This window comes from Rhinoraja longicauda, chromosome 11, assembly GCF_053455715.1.
Source record: "Rhinoraja longicauda isolate Sanriku21f chromosome 11, sRhiLon1.1, whole genome shotgun sequence".
NCBI classification, from domain to species: domain Eukaryota; kingdom Metazoa; phylum Chordata; class Chondrichthyes; order Rajiformes; family Arhynchobatidae; genus Rhinoraja; species Rhinoraja longicauda.
The window spans coordinates 18,277,391-18,295,918 of NC_135963.1; the positions used below are offsets into that span (position 1 = coordinate 18,277,391).

The window sequence follows — 18,528 nt, forward strand, 5'->3', positions numbered from 1 at the left end:
TCCATGCTGACTCGGAACAATCCTGTTACTACTATCCAAATGCTCCGCAATTTCGTCTTTTATAATTAGCATTAAAATACAGAAAATGAGTAGTTACAGATTATTTTGTGTGGTTGAGATTCCAAAGTACTGAAAGAATCTCTGGTAAAAAAACATTCTTCGCAATCAGGGATCGTGGGAGTTACAAAAAGCAACTGTTTCACCTCCATTGATTTCAATGAGACAAGAATCAAGCATATTCTGCAAACCAAGAGCCTGAAGAGTCTACCCCTCACTCTCCTTGAGGATGTCAGTGACCAAAGGTAGCTCCACATCCCATACCCACCACCCCCCCCCCCCCCCCCCCCCACGGCTACTTGCTCAGGTCGTTAGTTTGACCATGAATTGTTTCAAACCACCAATTACTTCACCACAATGTTGCCTGCTTCTCTCCCTATCTCATCACTAAGCCCAATGGAACTCTTAGTCATGGTTTTGTTAGCTACAGGCTTAAATTTTACAATGGCCCTCTAGGACGACTTTTTCCCAAACTGTATAAACTCCAATTCAAGAAGAATCTCCAGTCCCTTATTGCTCATATTTTCCAATTAATTCTATCTTCATTAATATCCCACATACCCTGAAACATCACCCCTTGCCATGCAACCAATACTTTGCTCTTTGATCTTTAGTTGAGCTTTTATTGTAGAGATGCGGCGCAGAAACAGGCCCTTCGGCCCACTGAGTCCGCATCGACCAGCAATCCCCCCCCCCCCCCGTATACCCCCACTATCCTACACACGAGGGACAATTTAAAATGTTACCAAAATTAATTAACCTACAAACCAGTATGTCTTTGGTGTGTGGAAAGAAACCAGAGCGCCCGGAGAAAACTCAAACGGTCACAAGGAGAACATACAAACTCCGTACAGACAGCACGTATAGTTAGGATCGAACCTGGGTCTCTGGCGCTGTAACATAGCAGCTCTACCACTGCGCCACCATGCTGCCCCTTCTTATCAAAAGATTCCTGTATACCTCACCATTTTTTTTGTGACATACTATCAACCATCTTGCCCAGCAACATCGTCCAGCTTTCAAAAGTTTTCTTGGAATCTGCAAGTTCAACCCTGCTCGTTCAACTCTGCTCTTCACTCAATTCTTTGCAGAATCTTTTATTTGAAACACCTTGGAGTATGTAATAACTTGGAAAGGACAATGTCAATTATAGCAGTTGTTGCATTGTATGTTACCATATCATCGAAGGGCATAGGTGGCACATGAGGATCCAACTCGAACATTTCGTCACACAGTAGAGCCTTCATGCAATAAGCCAAGCTGTCCACATCTCTGGCAAGTGGACCAACAGATGATTCAACTAGAAAATATAAACCACTCAAAAACAGCATTGATTGTTAAATAAACGGAAACATTGAATGCGGTATCTTTCATCGTGCAGTAAGAATGTGCAAGTGTGGATTTAAGTATTTCATCAGTAATCTTGGCTGAGAGGTAACAGGAATTGGAATGACAAGAGAGGATAATGTTAATACAGACAACAAATAAAACAAGTCATTAGTAAATGCAGAATGGACATGTTTTCGGTATTGTTTAGTGCGAGGCAGTAACTTTTAGCAAGATAAATAAGGAAGCATTACTCTTGTTGGTAAATAATTGTCTAAATGACAAAGAAAAAGAAAAAGAGAGACATTTGTGGAGATGGATACAGAAATAACCAAAAGAAACATTTCAGGGTGTTAAGGCAATAAGAAATAACCTCAAGAACTAATGGAGTTAATTTCCAAAGGGATCAAATTGAAAAGCTGAAGTTTATTTAAAATATATATTTATCTTTATGAGGGTAGACACAAAATGCTGGAGTAACTCAGCGGGTCAGGCAGCATCTCTGGAGAGAAGGAATGGGTGACGTTTCGGGTCGAGACCCTTCTTCAGACTGATGTCAGGGGAGTGGGAGGGACAGAGATAGAATGTAGTCGGAGACAGTAAGACTGTTTGGAGAACTGTGAAGGGGAGGGGATGGAGACAGAGGGAAATCTTTATGAGACCTCACTTGGTACATGATCATATTATCAAACGCTTATAGAGGAACATTAGAGATTACATCCAATGGGTTTATCAAATGGTTCCGGAGATGAAGGTTTATAACTTTCAGAAAACATTGAATACACTCTTTCTGATACAAATGAAAATCATGAACATGGCTTCCTGACCCATGAACTCACCATTTAATGAATATATAAATTAACATTTCATTATTGCAGTTGTACAACACAGGGTAAATATTGATTCATAGTGAATTGATAGTGTACAGTAATTAACTATCCCATCGAGATCTTTATAAATTGCATTTTAACTCCCCACTGTCCTACAAACTCAGTTGTTCCACATCAACTTAATCAAATCAAGAAAGGAGCATGTACAGTGGGAATGAAAGATTTAGCTGCTCATAGAAATTCATCTCCATCTTGCAAACACTTCATGACACGTGGAAGAAAAGAGTTGTGGATGAAAACTAGTCCATCACCCAGGCCCAGCCTCTCCACCACCAACTCCATCTGCACTTCATGCTGCATCAGGAAAGCAACCGACATAATCAAGGATCATTTCCTTCTTACTTATTTCCTCTTCTCCCCTCTCCAATCAGGCAGAAGATACAAAAGCTTGAAAGACTCCCAGACTCAGGAACAGCGTCTTCCCCACTGTTATGAGACTACTGAACCATCTCTGATAAACCAAAGGTATAGTCCCGAACATCCAACCAAAACATAGTGGCCCTTGCACTTTTATTTTGATCTGCAATTTCTCTGTAACTGGAACCCCATATTAAGCAGTGATATTTTTCTCTTTGTACAACCTATTGTACTTGTGTATGGTTTCATTGTACTCATGTAGAGTATGATTTTACTGGATAGCACCTGACAATAAAAACTAACACCATTATCTATTGTCACACGTGCCAAGATATAGTGAAAAACTTTGCTTTGTATGCTATCCGAGTAAATTTACCATACATGTGTGCAATCAAACCATACATGAGCACAATGGTAGTGCAGAAAGAGAATAAAACAGAGTGCAGAGTATAGATTTACAGCTAATGAGAAAATGCAGATTTAAAAAAATCAAGGGCCGCAAAAAAAGCACGAGAATTCGAGAATTGGAGTTCGAGAATTCATCCTTATCATAGATATTTTAAATATCAATGGAGAATTTTAAGGCAGAGATAGATAGATTCTTGATTAGTACGGGTGTCAGGGGTTATGGGGAGATGGCAGGAGAATGGGGTTAGGAGGGAGAAATAGATCAGCCATGATTGAATGGTGGAGTAGACTTGACGTGCCAAATGGCCTAATTTTTTGCGGCCCTTGCTTTTAAAGGACGGCACGGTGGCGCAGCGGTAGAGTTGCTGCCTTACAGCGAATGCAGCGCCGGAGACTCAGGTTCGATCCTGACTACGGGTGCTGTACTGTACGGAGTTTGTATGTTCTCCCCGTGACCTACGTGGGTTTTCTCCGAGATCTTCGGTTTCCTCCCACACTCCAAAGACATACAGGTTAGTAGGTTAATTGGCTGGGCAAATGTAAAAATTGTCCCTTGTGGGTGTAGGATAGTGTTAATGTGCGGGGATCGCTGGGCGGCGCGGACCCGGTGGGCCGAAGGGCCTGTTTCTGCGCTGTATCTCGAAAAAATCTAAATCTAATTCTGGTCCTATCATTAATGGCCTCATTCTGCTCCCGTCACTTGTGACCTTATGATCATATGGGATGTCTGTTCAAGAGTCTGATAACAGCAGGGAGAAAGCTGCTCTTGAATCACTGTTTCAGTTACAGTTTAGTTTATCTGGTGGTACATGCAGGTTTGCATGATGGACTGGGCACATTCCACAACTCTCTGCTGTTTCACGTAGTCTTGGGCAGAGCCATTGCCAAAACAGACTGTAATGCATCCAGACAGTTTGCTTTCTATGGTCCATCTGTTGAAAATGGCCAGTGTCATTGGAAATATGTTGAATTTCTACTTTGGATTGCAATCCTGCCTTGCACCATTCTGCTGGTTTTGCACTCATTGTTTTTATTGTTGTACTTAACATTATGACATGTATACTCTTTGCTCTGTGAGCTTCATGTGAAGAAGGAAATTTTGTTGCACCCAGGTTAACTTTAAGCACAATAATCAGTCTCATTTTAAATGACTTCCCACATGTCCCCACATATCCATGAGATTCTCACAACTGGACTTCAGGAAAACCAACTTTTAAGGAACAACGCTATTAGAATGACCATCATTGCAGTGATAGAAAATGCTTTAACCACTGCTTTTCTTCAACATTGAAAGATGAAAGTTTCCCCCTGAAAATTACTGAATGGCCAGGAATAAAATTATAAGAAATTTATGGAAATAATACCACTCAATTACAACTTGTGATGCAGATGACAAGAGACTGTGGCTACATTTTAAAACTAGATAATATGAAAGAGATGAACAGTCAGCTACAACCTGCTAGTATCATGAACGTGAATGAACACACGAGTTATATAATCATGGAAGGATACATACAAGATGCCAACTGCTTGTGCTTCAAATTTGAAAAAGATTTCCAAATAGTCCTGTTCCCTGGGTCTTTACTCATGATCCTGAAAATGTTTCCCCTTCAAAAATAGGTTTGGAAGTTAGTGTAAATCTATGCCTGGATCTTAGCCTTGCATTCTAGACCAAAGGCTATGATCCAGATCAAAACATGCAAAGCAAAATATATTTCCTCAACATGTCGTAGATTTGGTTACAGATCACAAATCTATTCCTCCATACTAATGACAATACTACCACCACAAACAGTTTCTCCCTGTGTCATCCATTCCTTCATCCAAATCCTGCATGGTCCAGAACGCCAGTGTAAAATCTCCCCTTAACTTTCAATGTTCTGTGGGGAAAACCACAAACTTTTCCTGACTTTTCAGAGCCTTTGTTATCTGGATATCTTCGTATCTTTACACTGAAATGAAACAAACTGCTGATTGCTGTCGTGTGCATTCTAGCAAGAGACCAAGTAAAAATTACCTTTCGGTTCTGGATCAACATCCTGTGTCTGAATCCTGTGTCCTTTGAATAAATGATTAATGTATATAATGGATAGGTGTGTTCCTTTCAATATCTACAAGAACTTTGGGATTATGTTGGTTGTTGTTTGAAGAAACTTGATTTGATATAAAGCTCTGTGTGTGGAATCTTATCCCGATCTTAAGAATAACTCTGGTTAAATTTGGCACATAGTTCTAATTGTAGTATTCATGCAGAGAACTAACTCACCCGTTTTCTGTCCAGATGTATTGACTGTCAACCCCTTTTTGCTGCATGAAATAAAAATATATATTATTTCTTCAAATGAGAGTCCCTTCACAAAAATGTACAGCTTAACCAATATCTTTGCCTCCATCAAATTGTTTCCTCAGCAATCTAGTAAATTATCTTCGAAGGTTAACCTCCTAAAATACTCTGAGTTGTCTTGTCCAACTAATTTAAACATATATCATATATCAGCACAAGAGTGATAGCAGTACAGATTTAGCAAGACGTCAGCCAAGAGCAGGTGCCTGTCACAGACACGAGTGAAGACAAATGTATTTTGATTAGTTACTTGATCCCCAGCCTTACATTCCCGTTCCACTACTGGAAGATTTACTCAATTGTGGGATCCGGTATTCTCTGGCAGAAGAGAGGCCAGACAAGATAAACCCCATTTTATGTTGAGGATTGTGGGGCAATATTGTACTGTTGCTTTTATCATTTTTGCTCAGAAGCATTGATGTACTGAGGGGCCCGAGGATGCAGTTCACAGCTTCCAGAAAATGGCAATATGGGTGGATAGGATAGTGAAGGAGGCATTGAGCTTGCCAGACTTCATAGCTAGGGGTTTTGAGTATTAAAGTTGGGACATCATGTTGCAGTTGTGCAGAGACATTGATGAGGCCACACTTGCAATTGGGTGCAGCTCTGGCACCACACTATAGAAAGGAAGTGTAAGAAAATAACTGCAGATGCTGGTACAAATCAAAGGCATTTATTCACAAAATGCTGGAGTAACTCAGCAGGTCAGGCAGCATCTCAGGGGAGAAGGAATGAGTGACGTTTCGGGTCGAGACCCTTCCTCAATCTGAAGAAGGATCTCGACCCGAAACGTCACCCATTCCTTCTCTCCTGAGATGCTGCCTGACCTGCTGAGTTACTCCAGCATTTTGTGAATAAACACTATAGAAAGGATGTGGTAGTGCTAACAAAAAAAAATGCTTTGTGGTATTCAAGCAAGATACTGCCTGGAATGGAGGGCTTTAATTGCAAGGAGAAATTGGATAGGCCAGGATTGCTCTGAAAGGAGTGGGAATAGGCAGAAGGGCGACCTTTTCGGGGTTTATATTATAATGAGGGGCATAGATGGGGTGGGTAGTCAGTCTTTTTCCAAGAGCATGTGGAGTCTAACACTAGAGGACATAGGTTTAATTTGAGAGGAGAAATATATAAAGGAGATCAGAGGGGCAAGTTTTTCCACAGAGAGGGTGGAGGGTATCCGGAATAGTCTGCCAGAGAAGCTCGTTAAAAAAGCATTTGGACAGGTACATGGATGGGAAAGTGGTAAAAGGCAGGAAAATAGGATTAGAGTAGATTGATATCTCCATCAGCGTGGATAAGTCAGGTTGAAGGGTGTGTTTCCGTGCTGCATGAATACTCTATAACTCTAGGTTATTTGCTTTCTTTCGTTTTACTTTGCTGCTGACCTCTATCCTTATCCACAGCGTTGTAAACCTTCAAACTGTTTCATGTTGTCGGATACAATCTGATAACTCTGCACAAATCTTGAAAATACTGTATTTTGTCCTAGACTTTATTGAATAACTAATTTCCTTTCTGCTAATATTATTGCACTTTGGAAGTTGTATCCATACAAAGTCAAAACAAAAGCAATAAATGAAATCTTCAGCCAAATGTGTGATTTCAGTCCTTAGCAAAATGGTTTGTATTGCATCTTATAAAACAAATCTTTATTGGACAATCTGCTACTGGAAAGATCTGCTGTGAAAATGTACTTTTTTCACAAGTCAAAGATATATCAGTGTAGGAAGAAACTGCAGATGCTGGTTTAAACCCAAGATAGACACAAAAACCTGGAGTAACAGCGGGTCAGGCAGTATCTCTGGAGAGAAGGAATGGGCGACGTTTCGGGTCGAGATTCTTCTTCAGACTGGAGAGAGTTTGAAGAAGGGTCTCGAGCTGAAATGTCACCCATTCCCTGTCTGTCTGCCTGACCTGCTGAGTTACTCCAGCATTTTGTGTCTATGTTCTGCTTAAATAGTTTAAATGGCCAGGAGGAACCAACAAATGAACACATTTAAACCTGGGCCATTCAACAGAGATATCAAGAAATATTTTTCCATACAAACAATAGTGGATCTCTGTACTTCTCTCCCTCACACATGTCTGGATGTTGAAGCAATTTGAGTTTTTATGAAGATCAAGATAAAATGAGTTTGGTGGTAGGCATCAAGCAATGCCTGGCAATGAAAAGACAAGGTACAGAACAGTCATAATCCACCTGAATCCAGAGAATGGTAATAAGTTGGCTAAGGGAGCAAGTGTGGCCAGTTACCAGAGTGGCATCCAGAGGTCTTGACCTTTGATTCATGGACACGAGTTTGAATCCCACTACAGAAGCAGGGGAGTTTGCATTCAACATCCAAATTAGATCTGAAGTTAAATACCAGTATCCGTAAACGGATAGGAAGAAACTGCAGATGCTGATTTATACAGGAGATAGACAAAAAGTGCTGGAGTAACTCAGCGGGACAGGCAGCATCTCCGGAGAAAAAGGATGGGTGACCTTTGGATTGATTAATACTTTATTGCCACTTGCACTTGGTACAGTGAAATTCTTTGTTTTGCATACAGGACACAAGGTATGCAAAGAATCACCACGTAAAGTGCGCTGACAAAGTTACAAAAATATTCAATATACTCCCAATGATCCCTCATCCTTCTCTCTCCCCCCACCTTCCCAAAGTCCCGCTGTGTTCTTAGCACCCCCTGCCCCCCCCCCCCCCCCACCCTCCCCTCCCCTCCCACACCTGGTCCCATCTTCAGACTGAAAGTAGAGGAGAGGGAACTGAAGGAAGGAAAAAGCAACACAACGTGCTGGAGTAACTCAGAGGGTCAGTCATCATCTCTGGAGATAAAGGATGGGTGACTTTTCAGGTCGGAACCCTTCTTCAGACTGAAAGTAGAGGGGAGGGAAGGGAGGTGGAGGAGGAGGGAACTGGAGGCAGGAAAAGGAACCATAAATGGATAGCCCAATCCTGCTCCTCTAAAAGCTACAAATATAATATCTCACCTCAATCGGCTTGCCGTTGGCTTGAAGCCACAGATTCCACAGAAGGCAGCTGGAAAGCGTATGCTGCCACCCACATCTGTTCCGATGCCAAGGATGGAGCCGCCCGCTGCGATCAGGGCAGCCTCCCCACCGGATGACCCTCCGGACGTCCGCTTGGTGTTGTGTGGGTTGAGAGTTTGACCATAAATGGGATTACTGCACTCATAGCTGTAGCGAGAAATAAAGCATTCTCGTGTGGATGGTCTGATGATAGAAAACCCCCCAAAAAAATTCTCACCCCATTCAAAGGGACTGCCGCATATTTATTAACAAGAGTGAAGGAATAGTAGATTATGCCGAGAGAGAACACAAGCTTTGGATGTAATTTGGATACATCCAAATTGTAGAAAGACACAAAAAGCTGTAGTAACTCAACGGGACAGGCAGCATCTCTGGAGAGAAGGAATGGGTGACGTTTCAGGTTGAGACCCTTCTTACATACCAAACTGTATTTGGATCAATTTGGATGCAATACAAATCAATTTGGATGTAAAATAGTTACATTTTTCAAATGTGGGCGAAATTGAACCAGTGCACCCGGGATAAGCAGATGTGGTCACAGGGAACACATACAAACTCCACACAGACAACAGGACTAAATGTGGGCTGCAGGAGGAAACCCAGAACATCCTGCATTCACTATTATCTATTTTTAAAGGACTGTTCATGAGAGAGAAAAAAAAAGTAATTTTGACTCAATATTCACCCAATTTTCTACTCACAACACAATCCGCAAAGTTCCCTTGGCCTTTGAAGAACATCCCAACATTTTTTCAATTGCAATTTATTTAAAAGTACCTGAATAATGTCTGAGGGACATTGGTTTTCACAAATGGAATTGCTCCTTGTTTCTTCAATACCTGAACTATTACACAGTCTTCATCGATAGTCTTATTTATAAATTTCTTCAGTCCACAAGTTGAAGCATGGCCCTGCGTTAAAATAATTTTACAACCTTTTATTTTGTTTGCTGTCATAGGTTTACATGAGATACCAACTATGTTCATTGATTAAAATGTAACATATGTTTGCTCTGCATTGGCTTTCTGGATAAAATTGAGCGCAAAAGTTGCCCCTCATGTTCCTATTGTTCAATTTTCAATTTTTCAATTTAAAATACTTTATTGGCATGATAAGATACATCATTATATTGCCAAAGTATAGAACATAACATACATATTTAAAATGCATGAATATAAAAACAAGTATACAATGCATGGGTCGATATGCCCCTGTACATATATATATTCACGCAATACATTTATAGCCTTTTAGCGATTGCTACTCGTTCTTACAGTTGTAAACAGTACAGCAAGGTAGCAAGTTTAGCAGGTCGATATTAAGTTCCTTAGTGTCAATTTATGTACGAGTGCATGTGTACATGTTGGTCATTCACTGTCTCTCAGGTTGTGGCATGCTGTTACGTATTGTGTGCCAAGATGTGCCGTATTTCCTTCGCCAAGGATTATTCTTAGTTTTGATATATCGTCTAGTTCTTTAAAATCTGGGGCCTCCAGACTGAGTTTTTCAAAATATATTTTGCTTATTTTATCGATTTTTTAACATTTTAAGAGGAAGTGCACCTCTGTTTCAACCTCATCTGTCAAGCAGTGACCGCATATTCTATTTTCTCTTGGTTGCCAAGATCTCTTCTGTCTTCCTTTTTCAACTGCCAAATGGTGGTCACTTAACCTGTACTTGGTGAGGGTCTGTCTCTGCTTTATGTCTCTAACAGTTGAGAGATAGTCTGCCAATTTATAATATAATTTTAGGGCACGGTAGCACTCTAGTCTGCTTTGGCTTTTAGTTACTTTATCCCAATGTTCCAAATAGATTTCTTTGCATTGTTTAATAATTTGGTTCAATCTAACTGGTGATTGGAAAGCAGTGTTGATCTGAGACTGGTCAAGGTTTAACTGAGTAGGGGTAGTTAGTCTCAGTACCAACTGACACAGGGAGCTCTTTTCTGAGTCCCCCTCTTGGGTTTGGAGGGCTTTGAACTGGAGGGTGTCTGCGAGACTAGATTTAAGGTGATTCCAAAAATTTAGTGCTCGTTTCTGGATATTTATTATCAGTGGGTATCTACCTAATTCTGCCCTACATGCATTTGTTGGTGTTTTCCTTTGGATGCGGAGGATGTTCCGACAAAATTCCGCATGTAGGGCCTCCGTTGTGTGTTTTTCCCATTTAGAATAGCTATGGTGACTGAGTGGACCCCATACTAAACTACCATAAAGTGCAATGGGGTGAATTACACTGTCAAATATTTTAAGCCAGATTTTAATTGGAATTTGGATGTTGTGGAATCTTCTTTTTATTGCATACAGACCTCTTTGAGCTTTCTCTTTTAGTGCATTCACTGCCATGCTAAAGCTCCCTGATGCTGCAATAGTTAGACCAAGGTAAGTGTAGCTCATAGTGTGTTCGATAATGATACCATTGAGAGTGAATTGGTATTTGTCTTCCTGACATCTGGGTCTTTTTTGAAAAATCATGATGTTGACTTTCTTTAGATTTACTGCCAGGGCCCAATTTTGGCAGTAATCAACGAGTAGGTCTAACTGTTGCTGCAGTCCCTGTTCTGTGGGAGACAACAAAACCAAGTCATCTGCATAAAACAGGGAGCCCCGATCGCCTCGAGGCAGCAGTTTGACTGCCTGACCGCGGGAGAGGAACGGAGGAGGAGATAAGACTTTTCTTTGCCTTCCATCACAGTGAGGGTGTACCTGGACGAATCACTGTGATGGTTGTCTGTGTTAAACTTGTGTGGTTGTATGTCTTGTGCTCTTTATTGTTAGTGACTGCATGGTAACGACAATTTCGTTCAAATTTATTTTTGAATGACAATAAAAGCAATTTGATTTGATTTGATTTGATTTGATATGGTCAGTGGTGCGGTGTTTTGGAAGGAAGCCACTTTGATTTTTACTGAGAATATTATATTTGCTAAGGAAATCCTGTATTCTGTTATTTATAATACTGCAGAATAACTTCCCTAGGCAACCACTGACACAGATGCCACGATAAATGTTTGGATCTGATTTGTTTCCACTCTTATAAATGGGCGAAATAAGCCCTTGATACCAAATATCGGGAAAATAACCTGAACATAATATTAAATCTTTCCCTTTTCACCTTAAACCCCTATAGTTCCTATAGAACTATAGTTCTTGATTCCTCTACTCTAGGAAATAAAATTCTGTGGATTCGTTCTATCTATTCCCCTCATGATTTTATACACCTCTATCTGATTACCCCCGAGCCTCCTATGTTCCAAAGTCCTAGTCCCCAATGCTTAGGTGCTCATGTCTTGGCAACATCCTCGTGTACCTTCTCTAGATTCTTTCCAGCTTAATGTCATCTTTCCTCCAGCAGCTGTTGATAGAAGTGTAGATGCAAAGACACTGGGTGAGGATATGATTAGATTTGGCAGTGGTGTTGCCATGGTAGATTGGGCAGGGGCTCGCATTTCATCCATAAATAACTGACAGATATTGGACCCAGAATGAATTTCTGACAAGGGAGTCATGACGTTTGGACAGAATGGGGAAAAAATTGTGAAAAACGGTAAATAAAATCGACAAATAGCATTGACTAAGAGGGGGATTGCGATTCTTCTCCTTAATTTTAAAGGACTTCCTGACATTTTAAACTTTAATCAAAGTAAATTATTCATGCGAAATCTCAACCAGTTCCAAAGAATCTACAGCACTTAATACCTAATGCATTTTTGACAAAATGTTCTACCTTGCAGTTAATGTTCTCCTTGATGCTGATGGGGATCCCATACAGTAAACCCTTATTCTCAGGATGCAGTTCTAAAAGCACGCTTTGGCATTCTGGAAGAAATTCTGTGATGCAGTTGAATTTTCTTGTGGCTTCCAAAGCCTGTGAAGAAAGTAATATCAAAAAATAAACCGAGCGAGGACAGTGATTGTAAATTAGCACTGGCAACATGTAAAATTTCACGCAGTTCTTGGATGAAACGTTACTGACCAAACTACATTTTTCATGACTCAGAAGGTAACTGTTTTAAATTGTTTATTTTTAAAAATGATTTTACCTTCTTACGTGATGTTCTTGATTGTACAGATCATTCAGCATGGAGGATGGTAAGTTGCCTCACCATCGTCCTATATGCCACACATCAGTTCATGCCCTTACTGAACTGGCACAGAATTGAATGGAGTCATAGAGTTATAGAGTCATAGAGTGATACAGTGTGGAAACATGCCCTTCGGCCTAACTTGCCCACATGGGATAACATGTCCCAGGTACACTAGTCCCACCTTCCCGCATTTGGTCCATATCCCTCCAAACCTGTCCTATCCATTTACTTGTCTAAATGTTTTTTTAAATGCTGGAATAGTCCCTGCCTCAACTACCTCCTCTGGCAGCTTGTTCCATACACCCACCGCCCTTTGTGTGAAAAAGTTACCGCTGAGATTCCTATTAAATCTTTTCTTAACCCTTCACCTTATACCTATGCCCCCTGGTCCTCGATTCGCCTACTCTGGGCAAAGGACACTGTGCATCTACGATATGATATGATAAAGCTTTATTTATCCCATGAGGGAAATTGATCTGCCAACAGTCATAAAACACAAGAAACATGAAACATGAAATTAAAGTGACGAGTGGAAAGGATTGGGGATGTGCAAAGATTTGGGGGGGGGGGGGGGTAGGGACAGTTCACCCTGCAACAGAAGGGGGAGGAGTTGTACAGTTTGATAGCCATAGAGAAGAAGGATCTCCTGTGGCGTTCTGTGCTGCATCTTAGTGGAACTAGTCTGTTGCTGAAGGTATCCCTCAGGTTAACCAGTGTGTCATGGAATGGGGGTGAGCTGTGTCTACCCGATCTATCCCTATCAAGATTTTATACAACTCAATAAGATCCTCCTGTGCTCCAAAGAACAGCGTCCTTGCCGACTCAACCTCTCCTTACTGTTCAGACCCTCTAGCCCTGGCAACATCCTTGTAAATCTTCTCTGCCCCCTTTCCAACTTGACAACATCTTTCCTATAACATGATGCCTAGAACTGAACACGATACTCTAAATGCGGCCTCACCAACAGCTTATGCAACTGCAACACGAACTCCCAACTTCTATACTCAGGCGAGTAACGAGTACAAAAATAGGAAGAGAACAAACCATGTTGTAAAAGGACACACAAAGATACCTGCATTGCGCTGACTCTCATCCGCCTTAAAGGATAACATTTGATAACTCTCACCATTTTTGATGTTTTTCAGATAACATTGTTGTGTAAACAGAAGAATCAGCCCTTTCCTGAAGATGTAAATAAAATCTCTCTCACCTCTCATCCGGCGTGGGGGGACCGCCGTGAGGGAGGGGGAGGTGGGTGGGTGAAGGGAGGGGGAGAGAGCAAAGGAGGATCTGCATGGGATACTTTGTAACTTTGTTGGCACCCTTTATGTGGCGACTCTTTGCATACCTTGGGTATGCAAAAGAAAGAACTTCATTGTGACTTGTCATATGTGACAATAAAATATTAATTAATGAATTAATTCACTCATTCATTCATTCATTCATTAATTCATTCATTCATTCATTAATTCATTCATTCATTCATTCACTCATTCATTCATTCATTATCAGTGTTGGAGGTCTGCCCCCAGGTGGCACGGATAGAAAAAACAGGTGCAGGTGCAAGTGGAACAGATGAAGTGTGTGCAGGATGTGTGTGCTGAAGGCCAACCATGAGGACCAGTTCTGCAGAGAGGACAACATTGCACAGCTTGTTGGCCCAGACTTTAAAGCAAAGAGGTTTATTCAGGGTCTGCTCATTATGTTGGAAAGCATGCACCATACCACTGGCTGGAGAGATATTATGGAAGAGCATGATTTTGGCGCAGCATGCCAATAATCTGCAGTGAACCGAGGGGTGTGCGGTGATCTTATTAGCCATTACATCTTCCAGGAGTCTGCAGCCACCATAGCAAAATCTAGCAGGCTCCGTCCAGGCTTTCCCTCCTTCTTAGTTTAGAGATACAGTGCGGAAACAGGCCCTTCGGCCCACCGTGTCCATGCAAACCAGCGATCCCCGCACACTAACCATATCCTGCATACACTAAGGACAATCTACAAATTTACCAAGCCAATTAGCCTACAAACCTGTACGTGTTTGGAGTGTGTGAGGAAACTGGAGCACCCAGGGAAAACTTGAATTACTTGAAATTAGGGAAATCACCGTTCATAACTTTGGGTCGTAAACTGCCCAAGTGAAATATGAGGTGCTGTTCTTCCAATTTGCATGTGGCCTCACCCACGATATAAAGGTCAATGCGGGAATGGGAGGGGGAATGAAAAAGTTTGGCAACCAGGAGATTGCGTAGGCCAAGGCAGATTGAATGATCGCCTAGTTTAAGTTTGGTCTAGCTAATATATACAGGAGCCCACATCGGGAGCACCAGGTGAAGTAAATGAGGTTGGAGGAGGTGCCAGTAAACCTCTGCCACATCTGAAAGGACTGTCAGGGTCCCTGGATGAAGTCGAGGAAGGAGGTATAAGGAGAGGTGTTGCATCTCCCTTGGACAATTAGATTGCTGCCAGCTCTGTAGGTCGATAAATCTTTCAACGAAACCTTCACCATCTGTACAATGCATGAAAGTACATGAAAGGCAGTGACTGTCGATCACTTTATAGACAAAAGACAATAGGTGCAGGAGTAGGCCATTCGGCCCTTCGAGCCAGCACCACCATTCAATGTGATCATGGCTGATCATTCTCAATCAGTACCCCGTTCCTGCCTTCTCCCCATACCCGCTATCCTTAAGAGCTCTATCTAGCTCTCTCTTGAATGCATTCAGAGAATTGGCCTCCACTGCCTTCTGAGGCAGTGAATTCCACAGATTCACAACTTTTTCCTCATCTCAGTTCCAACTCTCTGACTGAAAAAGTTTTTCCTCATCTCCGTTCTAAATGGCCTACCCCTTATTCTTAAACTGTGGCCCCTGGTTCTGGACTCCCCCAACATTGGGAACATGTTTCCTGCCTCTAAAGTGTCCAACCCCTTAATAATCTTATATGTTTCGATAAGATCCCCTCTCATCCTTCAAATTTCCAGTGTATACAGGCCTAGTCGCTCCAGTCTTTCAACATATGACAGTCCCGCCATTCCGGGAATTAACCTAGTAAACCTATGCTGCACGCCCTCAATAGCAAGAATATTTAAGAGAGACAAGGCGAATATCATAGGAATGGAGTGAGGCTCCATAACATGTAATCTAGAATGAAACATGGCTGTTCTCTTACTTTGTCCATGTAGGCATGCAGTATGTAACTTGCTGACACATCCCCATTCTTTATTGATTTACAGAGGTCACGAAGTGAGAGAAGGAGTTCATGGTCAATTTTTGTTTGAAAAGTACCCTAAAGAGAGAAGAGCATATTGGTTACAGTACAAACAAAAATACAGGTAATTAGGAACCATTTTCTATCACTCTCCTTTATCCTCAGAAGGACAAGTAAGAGACCGAAGGTGCAGCAACAGGATTAGAGGTGCTGCACAGTGCCGGTAACATTGTGAAACTGATCCAATAATTCTCAGAATTAATACACTAGATCAGAAAGAAAAGACCATACATGCTGAAAAATATCAGGTGTTTTCAAGAGAGAGTTAGATTTAGCTCTTAGGGCTAACGGAATCAAGGGATAAGGGGAAAAAAGCAGGAACGGGGAACTGATTTTGGATGATCAGCCATGATCACATTGAATGACGGTGCTGGCTTGAAGGGCCGAATGGCCTACTCCTGCACTTATTTTCTATATTTCTATGAACCTTCAGAATGGCATATTGTTGTGTCCACTTGAATCAGCGGAAAGGTCTTGATTTCACCTGCTGAAGTATCTGGAGTTAGAGCTGAGCCCATAACCTTCTGGCACCAGCTAGCAGGCAATTAGTTCATGCCTCAGTATTGTAATTTACCAAAGAAAGTTGTTTCATCGCAAATCTAATCATTTCAAGCACATTGCCACATATAGCTCCGGTCAATTAATAAAACAGAAATCAGATTTAGATGCAGGAAACAAAACTCTTCTTTGGTCGCAGTTCCATTGACCATGTTGTCAGAAATTACAATAACCAGTTTGGTTATATGCTCATTATTTTACGAAACATTTAGCAATTGCAAAAAGTTAATTATTTTCTTTTCTGAGTGAGTGTATAAAGCTACTTTTATGTATCTATAAATTTATAAAATCCAAAATACTCTAAACCCTCACCATGGCAATAACGGAGTTCAAGACTTTAAGGGCCTTGTCCCACTTAGGCGATTTTAAGGTGACTGCCGGCGACTAGGCTGTTGCCGAACGTTCGCCGGGGTGTCGGGGGCATGATCGTGAGGAGTCTTCAATGAATCGTAGCGGATCTCGGAGAGTCGCAGAAAAAATTCCCAGATAGAAATTTCTCGGCGACAGCTGGCTTGTCGACAGCGGGCGCTGTCGCATGCTGTCCCCGGGTTTGCTAGGTTGTCGCAGATGCATTTAGAAGCACGTAATATTAAATTAAGAAAAGGCATTTGAAGATACCAGAGATAGTTTTGTTTAACCAATTTATTTACCGTCAGGACATTTGACAGGTAGATTGGAGGCGACAGTTTGACGGTCAGGTAAGCGTGGGAATTTTGCGATGTTTCCGAAGACGGTGTAATCTCTTAACCAGGTGCTAGTTTCACAAAAAAAAAGTAACTTGTATCGACCTGACTCGGCATTGTCGTGGTCATTGTCATAGGGTAAAAGAAAATTTTGGCGATCTGCTACGACTTTGACAGTCGCCGGCAGTCACCTTAAAAATCGCGTAACTGGGACAGGCTCTATAGTAGGGATTGTTGGCGATTTGCTTTTTAGAATCGTGTTTCGTTGTGCTCAGGGACATTTCCACAGTGAATGACTTCAACTTCAAGAACAAAACTGTGGAGGTAACTGGGAACCGACTCTGTGGTTGAAAGCGATCATAATCATGGCGGCACGGTGGCGCAGCGGTAGAGTTGCTGCCTTACAGCGCTTGCAGCGCCGGAGTCCCAGGTTCGACCCTGACTACAGGTGCTGCCTGTATGGAGTTTGTACATCCTTCCCCTGACTGCGTGGGTTTTCTCCAAGATCTTCGGTTTCCTCCCACACTCCAAAGACGTACAGGTTTGTAGGTTAATTGGGTTTGTATACTTGGGAAAAGGGTAAATTGCCCCTTGTGTGTAGGATATTAGTGTGCGGGGATTGCTGGTCGTTGAGGACTCGGTGGACCGATGGGCCTGTTTCCGCTCTGTATCTCTAAACGAATAATTATATACTGTTCATAGCTGCTCGGTAGTATGGGTATTGAAGTAATCTAATATAAAAAACGTTTTTTTCCCCCACTAAATTTTGGTAATTTGATAAATGTTGATTTTTCAGCATATGGATTTGGGAGTAGGCCTGACTAGTGTTATATATCCACTCCACACTAATAACATTCCAGAGTAATCTTGCTAAATAAAGGCAAGGTTATTGTCAACATGTCATCAACCAAAGAGGTGGGCGGGAGAAAATAAATCTTCACCTTCTTCTAAAATGTCATTGAATCCCAGCACACTCCAAGTGGCTTGGAGACAAAGTGCAATAGGGTTCAATCCCAACCTTGGTAATCAATCCCCATATTCAGTTGAAAAACTGTATTTTTGGATCCTCTTCCACTATTATTCAAAAGCTCTGCTCAGGAAATGTTGGGTTAAGTATGAAGTTTTATAGTATACACATGGGAAAATGCCCAAATCCAAACAGGATTTTTTTGCTGGCATCCAGCTGGAAGAGACAGGAAGCACTTACCATTGTTTTAATCACATCCATAACCTGTTTCATGTCATTTAATGATTCTTCCCTCCTCGAGCGAACTTTCAAAATCACCTGATGATAGTGCCTTTTCTCCAGCCATCTCATCAACTTCACAGACAGGGCAATGGAGATTACAATAATAGAAAAGACCTAGAGGGAAATAAAATTACTCTGAAACTAACACAGTTGTTAATTCTTTTTTCTTTTTTCCACACATCAGCAATACTCTATCAATGACTATTCAAGATTGTCCATCAATTATAGAAGAAACAGTGGACAAGCTGAA

The 18,528-nt window shown here is 41.5% G+C and overlaps 1 protein-coding gene across 1 annotated transcript in view; it reads right to left on the reverse strand.

Moving 5' to 3' along the window:
* The window catches only part of LOC144598053 (vitamin D3 hydroxylase-associated protein-like), a 52,841-nt gene that overhangs the window by 33,546 nt on the left and 767 nt on the right, over positions 1–18,528 (reverse strand). The window contains exons 2-8 of the mRNA XM_078407935.1: positions 18,237–18,392; positions 15,690–15,806; positions 12,161–12,301; positions 9,212–9,345; positions 8,375–8,581; positions 5,305–5,345; positions 1,233–1,357 (exon numbers count right to left, since the gene is read on the reverse strand). Of these exons, the coding sequence (XP_078264061.1) occupies positions 1,233–1,357; positions 5,305–5,345; positions 8,375–8,581; positions 9,212–9,345; positions 12,161–12,301; positions 15,690–15,806; positions 18,237–18,392 (921 nt within the window). The remainder of the gene's footprint in view (positions 1–1,232; positions 1,358–5,304; positions 5,346–8,374; positions 8,582–9,211; positions 9,346–12,160; positions 12,302–15,689; positions 15,807–18,236; positions 18,393–18,528) is intronic.